This window comes from Calidris pugnax, unplaced genomic scaffold, assembly GCF_001431845.1.
Source record: "Calidris pugnax isolate Ruff unplaced genomic scaffold, ASM143184v1 scaffold10, whole genome shotgun sequence".
NCBI classification, from domain to species: domain Eukaryota; kingdom Metazoa; phylum Chordata; class Aves; order Charadriiformes; family Scolopacidae; genus Calidris; species Calidris pugnax.
The window spans coordinates 234,709-248,825 of NW_015090795.1; the positions used below are offsets into that span (position 1 = coordinate 234,709).

Sequence of the window (14,117 nt, forward strand, 5' to 3'; positions counted from 1 at the left end):
TTTTATTTAGATCTCTGTTGTTGTGGGGGCTTTTCTTGTGTGTTTTTTTTTAAATTTTATTTGCATTTTTGGATTTTGAATGACATAAAATTAGCTCTGTCTGAGCTTGTTCTGAAAATAGCATTAAGAGCTTAAGTGTTTGGTGGAGATGGCTATAAACCCACTGAATTGCCATGATTTAGAGGCCGCTGAGAGTTTTAGCTTAGCAAGTAAAGCACACATGAGCCATCCCTCGTTGTCAATCCCCAAGTGGCATTGCGGCACAGTCACTCCAGAGCCTGGGGTCGGGAGCATCCCTTGGAAAGCTGAGGGCCTGGAGGGGAGGAGCACTGTACGACGGGGTGAGCTCTGGCAGGAGGCACCACCATGTGTGGTGCCACCAGCCTCTTCCAAATCACGTTGTCATTTGTGTGTGAGCATGTGGGTGTATCCGTATGTGTGTGCAAATGTGTGTATCTCTCAGTGGTTCTCCTGGACGGCAGTATAGAAGCTCTTGTGCCTGGGTATGGAGAATGATACAGACTTCAGGTAACAAGATGGGGATGACGCACCGTGACAGGAACCTCAGTTTGGTGATTTAACCACAGACAGTTTGTCTTTGCTTTTTTATGATGTCGTTCTCTTATCCTGCAGAGACTAACAGATGTTTGCTCTCCCTTTCAGGCTCTTGAACCTGATCTACAATGGAAAAACTGCTTTTGTTTCTGCTGTTCATTGGCATAGCGGTGAGAGCTCAGATCTGCCCCAAGCGCTGTGTCTGTCAGATTTTGTCTCCGAACCTTGCCACCCTTTGTGCCAAGAAAGGGCTCTTATTTGTCCCTCCCAACATTGACAGGAGGACCGTGGAGTTACGGCTGGCAGACAACTTTGTTACAAACATTAAAAGGAAAGACTTTGCCAATATGACCAGCCTGGTGGACCTGACGCTGTCCAGGAATACAATCAGTTTTATTACACCTCACGCATTTGCCGACTTGCGCAATTTGCGGGCTTTGCATTTGAACAGCAACCGATTGACTAAGATCACCAATGACATGTTCAGTGGACTCTCCAATCTTCACCACTTGATACTTAACAACAACCAGCTGACTTTAATTTCTTCCACAGCTTTTGATGATGTTTTAGCTCTTGAGGAATTGGATTTGTCTTACAACAATCTGGAAACCATCCCCTGGGATGCGGTGGAGAAGATGGTTAGTTTGCACACTCTCAGTCTAGATCACAACATGATCGATCATATTCCTAAGGGGACCTTCTCCCATCTCCACAAGATGACCAGGTTGGACGTCACGTCTAACAAACTGCAGAAGCTACCGCCTGACCCTCTCTTCCAGCGAGCTCAGGTTCTGGCAACCTCAGGAATTATCAGCCCCTCGACATTTGCGTTGAGCTTCGGTGGGAACCCTTTGCATTGCAACTGTGAGCTGTTGTGGCTGAGGCGCCTTTCCAGGGAGGACGACCTGGAGACCTGCGCTTCGCCCACGCTCCTGTCGGGCCGGTACTTCTGGTCAATCCCCGAGGAGGAGTTTCTGTGCGAGCCCCCGCTCATCACCCGGCACACCCACGAGCTGCGGGTGCTGGAGGGGCAGCGGGCAGCACTGCGCTGCAAGGCCCGGGGGGACCCTGAGCCAGCCATCCATTGGATCTCGCCCGAGGGCAAGCTGATCTCTAACGCAACGAGGTCCGTGGTGTACGACAACGGGACGCTCGACATCCTTATAACGACGGTGAAGGACACGGGCTCCTTCACCTGCATTGCTTCCAACCCGGCTGGGGAGGCCACGCAGACGGTGGACCTGCACATAATCAAACTCCCCCACTTGCTCAACAGCACGAACCACATCCACGAGCCCGACCCCGGCTCCTCGGATATCTCCACCTCCACCAAGTCGGGCTCCAACGCGAGCAGCAGCAACGGGGATACTAAAGTCAGTCAGGACAAGAAGGTGGTTGTTGCGGAAGCAACATCCTCCACCGTTCTGCTGAAGTTCAATTTCCAGAGGAATATACCGGGGATACGTATGTTCCAAATCCAGTACAACGGTACTTATGATGACTCCCTTGTTTACAGGTAAGGCAGCCCCAGCCCTGCCAGGCTGCCTGACGCTGGCGTGTGGCCACGGCTCCCGGCAGCCCCCGTGCTGTGGCCACAGGACCCCGCACCGTGCCGGCTGCAGAGCCTGGCCCCAGGGCAGCAGATGGTGGGAAACACTTGGGCCATTTTCCACTCGCAAATGGGGAAATTACCTTGAACGGTGTTATTTTTAGATAATCCAAACGGGTCTCTAATCCTCTGAACTAATCTGGGTGGCAGAAGGGTTGTAAAGGTAGATGGGTTAAATGGGTGTTAACACTCTCAGCTTTATGGAGACACGGGTGGGAGGTGAAGGCGTTCCTCGCAGCGCTTTCTGGTGGTGCCCGTGCTGGCAGAGCACAGAGAGGCTCCGTGTCACTACCACACCGCTCAAAACCCTCTTGCCTCGGTGATTTCTTCTAAGTTTTTGATGTGGTGGCTCTGATGGGAGTCTTTGCCGCACTGAACCGTGCCAGGGGGCTTGGCAGGGACTGCTGCCGAGGGGCAGAGGAGCTGAGCCCTGGTGGTGGTCACTGTGGCTGGGGGCTGGATGGGGACTGTGGGTCTGCCGGGTTCGTTCACGCCAATTTCCTTCTCCCCCAGAATGATACCTCCCACAAGCAAAACCTTCCTGGTGAACAACCTGGCCGCGGGGACGGTGTATGACCTGTGTGTCCTGGCCATCTACGATGATGGGATCACCTCGCTGACGGCCACCCGGGTGGTGGGCTGCACCCAGTTCACCACCGAGCAGGACTACGTGCGCTGCCACTTCATGCAGTCCCAGTTCCTGGGCGGGACCATGATTATTATCATCGGTGGGATCATCGTGGCCTCTGTGCTCGTCTTCATCATCATCCTCATGATCCGCTACAAGGTGTGCAACAACAACGGGCAGCAGAAGGCCACCAAGGTCAGCAACGTGTACTCGCAGACCAACGGGGCGCAGGGCTGCAGCGGGGCACTGCCCCAGTCCCTCTCCAAGCAGGCGGTGGGGCACGAGGAGGCCGTCCAGTGCTGCAAGGCCGCCGGCGACGGCCTGACGCCCTCCCCGGAGCCCCTGCCCAGCCAGGACTCGGCCACCACTACCTCGGCTCTGCCTCCCGCCTGGACGGCCGGCGCGGCCGCCCCCCCGAAGCAGAAGCGGCGGCCGGGCCCCAAACCTGGGGAGGCGCAGAGCGAGGCTGCCGGCGGCGCCGAGGCCCACAACACCAACAGGAACAACTCCACCGCCCTGCAGCCGGCCGCCCGGCCCCCCGACCCGCTCAGGGGGGCCCCCGCCTACAAAAGAGCACAATCAAAGCCAAGTAAGTTCCTCACGTTGCCGGCCGAGGCGTCCCGAGCCAAGCGCAGGCTGTCCCTGGGGGGCGAGCTGGCGGAGCCCCCCGGCCCCGGCAGCGCCCGCGGCCTGCGCTCCAAACGCAGCCTGTCCATGAACGGGATGCTGGCCCGGCCAGACGGCTCCGACATGGAGAGTGGAAAAGCAACTTTCTCCTCCAGTTCTGAGTGGATATTGGAAAGCACTGTCTGACCTGCTTTTTGGGTTTTTTTAGTTGGTTTTTTTTTTTTTTTTTAAATTCATTTTTATTTTAATGAGAAACAAAGCACCAAACGTTGTGTGAAACTCCCTCTCCCGGGGAATTGGATTCGGAAGTCCACTGTTGTCTCGCTGATTAATGGCTTGTTCATGCGGGGTTCTGTATAAACCACCCAGTGCACACAGGGTTTTATTTAGTTTTCATTTGATTTTATTTAATATCAAAACCGAAGGCAACATTCAGAGATTACAAAAAAAAAAAGGAAAAAAAAAAGATTAAGGAGTGAAAAAAAAGCGTGAAACAGCACCAGTGCCTTCCCTTCTCTAGGACTGGCTTCCTGGTTCTGCAGTAGCAGAAAACAAAAGAGAGAGTTTTCACAGAAAAAGCCTTTTATAAAGGAAATGAAATTTCCTCTGAGCTAACAAATAACCACTTCTGGATCAATCAGTAAAATGATATTTTTTAAAACGGCCAGACTGTATATTTCTTTTCCGTGACAATGGTGTTGCCTTTGTTTTTAGGCAGATGCTGTACAGAAACAACAACGCTGTGTTGTTATGTTGTGTAAAATAAAATATTCACTCCCGACACCAGCCCAGCCTCGCGGTAACTGCCCGCCCAGGAGCCGTGCCCCGGCCGTGGGGCCAGGAGGAGGATGATGATGATGATGAGGAGGAGGGTGATGATGAGGAGGGTGCTGGGGTAGGGGTTCCTCTCCCCTGGCGGGGTCCAGCTGGCAGAGGCTGGGCACCACAGGGGCAGCAGGGCTCCATCGCCGGGTGTCCCCAGGAGGGTGCCCAACCCGTGGTCCCCAAGCACCCTTGTCCTGCAGCACAGGGTCTGGTGGCGGTGGTGGCCTCGGGGTGCAGCAGGTTGGCCCCAGGAGAGCGGGGCAGGGCTGCAGCAGAGCCGTACGTGGCCGCTCAGCGGCTTGTAGTGATGGTGGGGATGATGATGGTCATCTCCTTCTTCCCTAGGTGGTTTGGGGCATATTTCTAGGTGTTCAAGGCCAGGTTGGATGGGGCTTTGAGCAACCTGGTCTGGTGGGAGGTGTCCCTGCGCAGGGCAGGGGGGTTGGAACTTGATTATCTTTAAGGTCCCTTCCAATTCAAACCATTCTATGATTTCCTGTGAGCTCTACGGCTTGTTCCAGTTCTCTAATCCCCCTGCACAGAGAAGGGACGTGAAGATGGGCTCATCCTCAGCCTGCTGTCTGACTGCGGTGATGTGGGACAGACTAACTTCAGGCCACTGTGTAAAGGAAATGAACTTATGGCAATAGGTGGTAGCAGTTGAAAAATCCCACATTGTGAGGATGGCAGACATGCTTTTGCTGCTCTGCTTGTTCTAAAGATAAGACCACAATTAATATTAATTAAATTTGTATGGTCATCATGTTTAAATTAGGGGCAGCTTAACTCTGCAACGTTACTGCATTCTCAGATACCAAATAATAGGTTTGATATGTGTTTTGCAGCCATTACAGTGATGGAATAGTTAAATTTACACCCTGTGTGCTGTTCCTGAGGGCAGTGTCACCCAGGCAGATGCCCAGGGACACCCTGGCTGTGACCTGGGCACAGGCCATCCTGAGGGACTGGTGGCTGGTGACGTCTGCTGGCGGGGACTGTCCCCGGCCCCCGCAGTGACCCCTGGTGCTCCCAGCCATGGTGGGCTGATCTCGGCAGCTTTGCTGCCTGTCGTGGGAGAGCAGAGTCTGCGTGGGATGGTGTAAGGGACAGAAAAAGAGGAAGCTGTTTCTTTTTTAGAAAGCCATTTACTTCCCTTGGGAAATGCAGTGACCGGAAAAGAAATGGAGCCTTAGAACTCGAGTACCCACTTCCTGCTGGAAAAGTTAAAAAATTAATAATAAAAAAATTCCCTCCTTAGATTTCTGTGGAACGCCACGCTCTTCTGGAGGGGCTGTATGCACAGAAACTGGCTGTTAGAGGCAGGGAGGTGTTAGCCCAGGCGCTGGTTGCCTGGCAGTGCCAGGCGTGGGAGAAGCGAGGAGCCCTGCAGCCCGGAGCCGGGCTGTGCCGGGCTGGGGAGGGGGCTGTGAGGGGCTGTGAGGGGCTGTGAGGGGCTGCTCCTGCTGAGCTGATGGTTTTAGTTGTGCGTTTTTAAAAAGTCGAACGACAATGCTGTGTATGTTGCCTGAAATCGGACATAAACGTGTCTAATGTTCTCTGAAAGTGCTAAAATATTAATAGCTTCTTGTGATTTGTTGAGGTTTATTTTTATATTTTTTACGAAAGGAGTCGTTTTCTAACCACTGAAGCCGAGTGCTGTGTCCACAGTGCACCTGTGTAAGCTGCTTAGAAGGACCATATGTCCCTGCGTTTGGTTTAATTCTCTGTAACGGTGCGGGCATGGTTGGACCCGGGCAGGCAGGGTTCCTCTCCTGGGCAGAGGAGTGTCCCGGGGGAGGTGCTGGGTGTGAGACCTGCCATTGCCACTGGAGGAACTGGGCAGTGTCCTTTGATTCGGTCAAAGTGTGGGAGGCCTTGTGAAGGAGGGAATTCCCTGTCCTTTCTGTTCTGCAAAACCAGAGGCTGCCAACAGTTTGAGGCAGCCAGAGAGCCGAGGTGTCCCTTGCCCAGCAGGATGGTGGTAGGTCTCTCTGGGCGCAGCACTGCAGCGCCTTCTGACGCTTCACAAGTGAGAATAAACCCCGCAGAGGGTTCCCAGCTGGGGTGACGGGTGCTGTCCTGGGGGGGCCGGGGCTGGGGGTGGCCGTGGCTGTGTCCCAGACTGCAGGCCATGGATTCACCCGGAGCCAGGCGATGCCACGCTGCCCCACGGGGCGTCCCCCACCTGCGGGTCTGCTCCCTGCGCTGTTCTTGTGATTCACCCGGGCTGTAGCCTTGAGATGTGTCTTCTCTCATGAGCCCTGGAGGAGGAGAAACTACTTCAGAAATGTGTCTACTCTTACTAAAAATGCTGGCACACGCTTCCTCTCACACCTTTTCCTGGTCCTTCTCCCGGAGCACACGTGTTGTGTCCAGGAGGGCCGGGACAATGGCGTTTGGCTGCAGAAGCAGGGCTTTGCTGGGTGACAAGAGCGTTGTGTGGCTTGTTTTCTGTGCTGCCTTTTGCCTGTGTCCTGGGCATGTTCTTTGTGGTCAGTACATGGTGCCGCTGCCCTCCGGGTGCCAATGTGGCTTTATTTCTGCCAGCGTGTTCCCGTGCGTTTGACAGCCCTCCCCACGCTCCCGGGCAGCCCTGGAAGAACGAAGAGTGACCTGGCAAGTGATGGCCATGTGTCTCCTGCCTGGGAGAGGGGACACGGCTCCTGAGCACATGTCGCTTTGGCTGGGACGGGCCCAGAGCCTGCGCCGGTGGCTGATGTCAGGGCACGCTGCCAGCCCCAGCGTCCCGTCGGGGCACCGCTGTGAGGATGAGCCATCCCCGCTGCCTGCGAAGCTGCTGGAGGCTCGATGCCAGCAGCACAGGGACACTCCTGCCTCCCAGGGACCATGAAAGCCCTGCTGGCCACTGCTCCGGGACTGCACCAGCATCTCCCAGTGCATCCTTGGGCACCTGAGCGCGGTCGCCTGGCGTTGAGCATCCCAAGCCGCAGAGCCACACCAGGCTGTGACGGGCGATGTCCTGCTGCAGCCCGAGAGGGTGCTGTGCAGCCCATCCTGCGCTGCTGCGAAACCACCCCCGCACCATGGCAGGCACCGACACGGAGAGGGATGCACTCCTTCCCCCAGGAGCTGATCCAGCCAGAAGGAACGGTCCCAGCTGCCGTCGCCTACTGTCGCTTCTCTTCCTGCTAATGGAGAGGAACTGGAGTCTCGGCTGAATCTGTCAGCATTGCAATGGCTCTAGAGCATTCACTGTCCTGGTCCAGGTGCCGCTGGCAACTGGGGGGGTGCTCTTGCTCCCCTAAAGCAGCGGTAACAGCCACGAAGTCACACGGTGCCTTTTCCCTGGCAACGTAGTAAGTAATTTTAATGTTGGTCAAAGTCGTGGTTTAAAAGAAGGAAACGGCAGTCACTAGGGTCCTGCTCACAGAAAATGTGTATCCCCTCTGTTCCCTTTGCACGTGTGTTTCTGGGTGCCCTGCTGTGAGTTGGGGTGTCTGGCCCTGGTGCCAGAGCTGGGTCCAGCCGTGCCGGGTGACTGACCACCCCGGCATCTCTGCCCAGCTGGAGCTTCCAGGCAGGGAAGAGCGGGTTCCTCTGCCTGTCCCACTGCAGAGCTGCAGCCCCCGTGGCTGCCCCAGGAGCTGCATTGTCCTCAGGACCTGCTGAGTGCTCCTGCTGGCTCTGCCCCCCCCGCAGGGACAGCGTGGTCTGCCCTTCCCTGCGGGCAGGTGCCTGGCACTGAATGTCAGACTAAACCAGCTCTGTACATGAGAACACGTGTCCTGTACTGACTTTCCCTGTTGGGCTGTGGCCGAGCTCTGGCTTTCACAGCAGTACGGACGCCCACCCAACAGGCTGGTGGGGGTTAAAGCACCCACACCCCAGCAGCAGCAACGCAGGCCCAACAAAAGGCAAATTGTACGGGTCTTGCTGACTGTAGACTTTTAGTAGAATTGATTTACTCTCAAGAGCCGGGCGTGAGGGCTGCTGCTGTAGACAGGAGGAAGCTTAGCCCGGACGGAAGGGAAAAGCAAACGTGGCACATGGTGGGCTGCAGAGAGACCCCACGCTGGAAATGTTGTCTGTATGGAAATGAACAGAATGAGCGCCTGTTTCGATTGTGCCGGAGCAGGTGGTGTCACCTCAGGTGGTTTCAAGCACTTCACTTCAGAAAGCCTTCCTGGCACAGATGCAGGAGTTGTGGCCAGGCTGCTGTGCCTCGCGTGGTGCCTCGCTGGTGTCCCCCTGGATGGCAGATCCCCTGAGAGTGCCAGGTCACCTCTCCGGAGGAGTGTTTTGTGTGCAAGCCCTGCAGTCTCTGTGGGGGACAAAAAAGACATTGAAGTGCTGGAATGTGTCCATAGAAGGGCAACGGAGCTGGTGAGGGGTCTGGAGCACAAGTCTTGTGAGGAGCAGCTGAGGGAGCTGGGGGTGTTCAGCCTGGAGAAAAGGAGGCTGAGGGGAGACCTTCTCGCTCTCTGCAACCCCCTGAAAGGAGGGTGTAGCCAGGGGGAGTCGGTCTCTTCTCCCAAGGAACAGGCGATGGGACAAGAGGAAACAGCCTCAAGTTGTGCCAGGGAAGGTTCAGATTGGAGATTAGGAACAATTTTTACTCTGAAAGGGTTCTTAAGCCTTGGAATGGGCTGCCCAGGGAAGGGGTTGAGGCACCATCCCTGGAGGGATTTAAAAGCCGGGTTGACATAGTGCTTAGAGACATGGGTTAGTGATGGTTTTTATCAGAGTTAGGTTGATGGTTGGACTCAATGATCTTAAAGGTCCCTTCCAACCCAGACAATTCTATGATTCTATGATTCCTCCGGGAGAGGGAATCAGGACGAGCAGTGGGGGATGGCCCTGTCCCCTCGGTGTCCCGGGAGGTGGCGGAGGGCAGCACAACCTGTGGGCACGCAGGGACCCTATGGACCCTGGCCTCACGCGGGGAGGCTGCAATAAACCCAGGATGAATTTAAATCAGTGTGTCTGGTGTGCATTTATGTACAGCACCCTCAGCCTTGTGCTCCCTGCGGTAGGTGAAGCCGTGGGGTGGCCGTGCCGGAGGGACCGTAGGCTCCTCCTGCGGAAAACCGGCTGTCGCGACGCCCGGGAGCGGTGCCTTTGCTCGGGAGCTGAGGGCAGGACAGCCTCTCCACAGCCTCTCCACAGCCTCTCCACAGGGGCTCTTTCTCTGGCATGGAAAGCTCTCGGAGGCAGGCGCTGGGTTCGTTCCCCTGGGGAGCGTTGAGCTCCCTGCAGCCTCTGACCCTGCCTGAAGGGAGGGAATCCCTGCCGTGGGAAAAAGCCTGGCCTCAGTGAGCACCAAAGCAAATCCAGAACCTGGGAAATTCTCTGATGCTGGAACAATGAGCTTTGCTGGTTCTGTTTTGTGGTTTTGGGAGGTTTTTTGGGAGTTTGGTTTTCCCTTTAGCGGCAGCACCGCGTGCCATCTCCTGGGGCTGTGGGTGCCAGTGCTCAGGCTGTCCCCGACGAGCACCCCCGGTGCCGCCTGCCCCGCGGCGTGTTGGGTGGGCTGTGGGGAAGGGATGGGTCCTGCTCCTTGTCCCTCACCCTCTCCGTTTTGTCTCTTTGCGCAGAAGCTGGGGACGATCCACAGGACACCTGCCCTCCTCCGCTCCCCGAAAATGCTGCCACCGATGCTCTTGCTCGGCAGAAAACAATACGGTTCCAGCTCACCCAGGATTGACGTGTCGCACCGCGCTCACCCCACCCAAACCTGTACTTGAAGCTGCAGCCGGAGCCGAGAGGCCACCGGGGTTGGCTGTGTCAGAGAAACTTTCTTCCCCCGATCACAGATTGCCCATCTCCCATCTGCCACATTAAGTCTAAATACCTTTTTTTTCTGGTGTCCAAGGTTTTTATAAAACTAAAAAATATGATGAAAAATCTGGTGGCAACAGCTGCAGTCCCAAGTCATGTTCAGTGTCGCCGGTGGTGAGTTCACAGACTGTAAACATGGTAGCTTCTTTCACCTGAACAAATAAATGTTTTACTACGACAGCGTGGGCTGTTGGCTGGTCCGGAGGGTTTTTCCTGGCGGCGGGAGTGCCGGTCTGTGTGCGGTGCTGCTCCTCCCTCGGGAAGGGCCCCCGTGGCTCGTGCCCCCCGTGGTGTTGCGCGGGGTCGGGGTTGGCACGGGGCAGGTGGCAGCGGGGTGACCAGTGTCTGCAGCGTGGGGCTCTGCGGAGCCAGCAGAGCCAGATATGGCTGGTCCCAGCTCCACCGTGGCCACCAGTGCCCCTGCCCAGGACCACCAGCAGGCTTGGGCACTGGTGCAGAGAGAGCGGTGGGTGAGGGCTGTGTGGGGAGAGGGACCCCTGCTGCTGTGGGGAATGCCTGGGGGCTTCCAGAGACCCCCTCCCTGCGGGCCACGGCACCGCGGGCTCCTGCAGCACCCAGTGCTGGCAGCACCATGGGGCAGGCACCGTGCACCAGCGTGACGCGGGGTCCTGGGCCGTGTCAGCCCTCACGCAGGGCAGGCTTTGGTTGTTTTTTCTTCCTTGTCACAAATCCCATGTGGCTTACAGATGTTAATTTCAGCTTCTACGGAAACCACAGTGATTCAACCAGCTTCAATGTAACTTCTGAAGAACAGATCAGTGTAAATATTTGCTGTCGGGGGGACTGGCTTCACGTCGGCTGTGTGAAGGGCAGGGGATGGAGCTCCCCAGATGCTGCTCCCCCCCCGGGGGGACTGGTCCCACCGGTGGCTTCTGACGCTGTGCAGATGATGCCCCCCAGGCTGGGCAGATGGCTGAGCAGCCTGCCCCTGGTTTGCCTGCACCGGCAGGGACAGCAGGTGAAGGAGCCCATGGGGGGAGAGTCTGAGCTAAGCTGGGAGCTTCACCCTGCGGGTTTCCTCTTACTCCTTCTGCTCTGATGGCTGGAGTCTGGTGGCTGGGCTGCAGAGCCAAGGGCTGCAGAGCCGAGACTGGCACCAGGGTCCACCCCAAGGCGTCAGTGATGGGGACCTCAGCCCCACCACTGGGACCCCGCACCCGAGGGCTCGTGCATGGGCAGAAAACTTGGTGCTGGTCGAGCTCCACAGACCCAGGAGTAAATGGTCCGTGTTTCATCCAGGGCACGAGAATGCTGTGCCAAGTGGAGACTTCAAGAGGAAAAAACCCACTGATTTTGGTCAGGAGTTGGACGCATCGCTCCTGTTGCCACAGCGTGTGAGCAGGGGTGTTTCTGGCGCGGCACACAGCCTGGATTCTGTGTGGATCATACCAGCAGCACACGCTGCTCTTCCGTTTCTTAACTGCCTAGTATAATCGGGGTTTGAATTCTGGAAGAGGGTGAGCCCAAAATAAACTACTTTTCAATTAGATGTTTAGTGGAAATTGACTCCCCAAACACCCCACCTCTCTCCCTGCAGACCCTGTGCCTTTCCTGGGGGAGTTACTGGAGAGCTGGCCGTTCCCAGTGGTGACGTTCGGGGCTGTGACAGAGCCGGGCAGAGGGCACCCGAGAGGAGGAGCCGGGGGGTGGCAGCTGCCCCTGAGACCCCGCGTGGGGCCATGGGCTGCCAGGAGCCCGCTCAGCCACGGGCTCTGGTGGTATCAGCTCTCAGGATTTCATTTCACATTAATATCGTGTTATTCCCCTCATTCGGTGCCTCCAATTTCAAGCTTTCATGCCCATAGCAGAGCTGCTTATCCCTTGCTGATTCCTTTTTATATCCTTTTAATTAATTGTCAAGGTAAGTTCCACCTGTCAGATCAACGTTAGTTAGAAATCCAGCTTTCACCGTGGTGAGATTTGCTGAAGTTGTGAAAGTTCAAAAGCCAGTCTGCTGTTGATGGCTTTGGTTTTCTATACAGGATTTCACAAAACTGTTGGATTTGGGGCGTTAATGGATTGCGGTGGAAGGTGGAAAGTCCCGTGGCGGTGCGGTGTCTGGCATGGGACAGGGCTCTTGGCTCTGTGCAGGGGCAGTTTCAGGTGCCCCACAGACAAACCGAGCCGTGCAAGAGCCCAGCTCCATGTGCCCGGGCTGGGTGGGCTCAGTGCCCGCCTGGGTGGAACTTGGAGGCTGTTGGGCTCTGGTTTCTGGTGGCACTTGGGTCTAGAAGTGCAGGACTCCTGGTGTCTGCTGCTCTCCCTGAACAAGCAAACTCAGCCCAGCGGGGTTTTGTCTCCTTGGCTGTGAGAGCGGGGTGAGGGGTTATTCTCCTGCGTCTTTGTTGGTTTTTTATGTTCTCTGATCTCTTACTGCTCTTGCATGTGGGAGAAGGTGGTGGTGCCAGGGCTGTGGGTGCTGGGCTGCCTGGAGGGGGTGGGAGGGGACCCAGCCAGAGCTGGGACAGTGGCCTAGGACCAGCCCCTGTGTCCCATCACACATCCTGTACCCTCGGCATCAGCCGCCTCCGGCTGTAACCCCAAAACCCAGTGCAGGGCATGGCTTCTTCTGGGCAGTGCCCTCAGCACCGACTGCGTCCCTGTGTGCAGTGTCCCTGTGTGCAGTGTCCCTGCGTGCAGTGTCCCTGCCGATGGGCTTCCTCTGGGACCCCGGAGGGTGCAGCAGCGGTTCCTCCCGTCCAGGGCTGTTCTGTTGTGCAGGTCACCAGAGAAAAGCAGAGACAATGTAAAATCAAATGCGCGTGTCTAGCTTAGCGTTCTTGTCAGGCTGAAGCCGGTTACAATAGGTGTGCAGAAGGCAAACACTTAGGAGGACGTTTATTTTGTAATTAAATTTATAAACATTCTTGAAAGAAAAACAAAATTAGCTGTAGCTTTCTCAAAAGGCTTCTTTATAAAATCCAGCTTGACAGCTCTCGCACAGCCATTGATGAACCCGATGAGAGAAGCAGGGAGGGCAGGCGGCCGGGTCCCCATGGCTCGGGGCAGTGACAGCCCCTGGGGGCTCCCCCTCGGTGCTGGGACACCCCGGGGTGCCTCGGGGCGCGCTGTGAGGTTCTGAAGTCATTACGTGGTGAATGTGCCTGGCACCACAGCCGGAGTCGCCTCTGGTGAAGCCCTGTGTGACAGAGCACGGCTGTGACGGCCGCTGTTTCGGAGTGTGCTGGGTCGTAGTCCCCGCGGCTTGTGCTGGGTGAACTTTATCTGTAGCTCTGGGAATGATGGTGCTGTTTTTTAAACAGGGCTGAAATATATTTGTATATTTTTGCTGATGTAGTAGATAATGTAGCGCACGAGTATCTTTCCTGTCCCTATTACTCCCTAACATTAACTGAAGAAATAACTAGTCCAACTCTTACATGAAGATGCAGGTTATGCTTCAAAGTGATACAGCAGGGTACAAATTGCAAATAACGTTTTTGACAGGCTGCAATAAACCGAACTTAAAAAATCCCTGCACTGTGGAAGAGCTGGAGCTGTGTTTCTGTGTCTCGTTTGGAGACAGAGGCAGCGTTAACGGGGATGCGGGCACGCTGGCCCGTCCTCCCACCTTGCCGAGGTGAGAGCACCCTTCCTGCCCTCCCCTGCCCCAGCCTGGCCCCAATTAGCCACAGCTGGCTAATGATACAATGGAACAACGTGGATGGTGGGAGAGGGGTGTCTCAGAGGGGGCCTCTCGCCTGTCCCTGGTGGCAGAGGTTGTGCTTCCATGGCTGGAGTTAATGGCACATCATCGGTCCCGCTCCGGCCCTCCCTGCCCAAGGCTGTGAAATGGAGGTGCCAAACAGACCTAGAGTGTGGCTGAGGCAAAGGGAGGAGGCGTTTCCTCTGCAGCGAGGGCAGGCTGGCTCAGTGCAGGGCAGCTGAGGGGCTGGACCCGCTGCCTGCATCCCAAAGTGCCTCCCCAAGGTCGTGCAGGCCGTGGCTCAGGCAGTGGGTGCGTGGCGCAGGGCAGAGCTCCCCACGTGCTGGCCAGCGTCGGGAGCCCCTCGGCTGATGGAATCTGGGGAAAAACTGTTTGATCCCACCAAC

The 14,117-nt window shown here is 56.3% G+C and overlaps 1 protein-coding gene across 2 annotated transcripts; it reads left to right on the forward strand.

Moving 5' to 3' along the window:
* Positions 1–625: 625 nt before the first annotated feature.
* On the forward strand, positions 626–10,221 carry LRFN5 (leucine rich repeat and fibronectin type III domain containing 5). Of its 2 annotated transcripts, XM_014936832.1 has the most exons (3): positions 626–2,071; positions 2,678–3,381; positions 9,800–10,221. In XM_014936832.1, the coding sequence occupies exons 1-3, from the start codon at positions 684–686 to the stop codon at positions 9,907–9,909; spliced, it is 2,202 nt and encodes a 733-aa protein (XP_014792318.1). In that variant the 5' UTR covers positions 626–683; the 3' UTR covers positions 9,910–10,221. The 2 variants fall into 2 exon arrangements, with proteins under 2 accessions (XP_014792318.1, XP_014792317.1); XM_014936831.1 differs by lacking the exon at positions 9,800–10,221 and having other exon boundaries at positions 2,678–4,086.
* The last annotated feature ends 3,896 nt before the right edge of the window (positions 10,222–14,117 follow it).

Bases quoted from the DNA above. Each gene is read 5' to 3' on its own strand.
- LRFN5 (XM_014936831.1), top strand. From the start codon at position 684: ATGGAAAAACTGCTTTTGTTTCTGCTGTTCATTGGCATAGCGGTGAGA. The intron at 2,072-2,677 runs GTAAGGCAGCCC...CTTCTCCCCCAG, and splicing joins GATGACTCCCTTGTTTACAG to AATGATACCTCCCACAAGCA.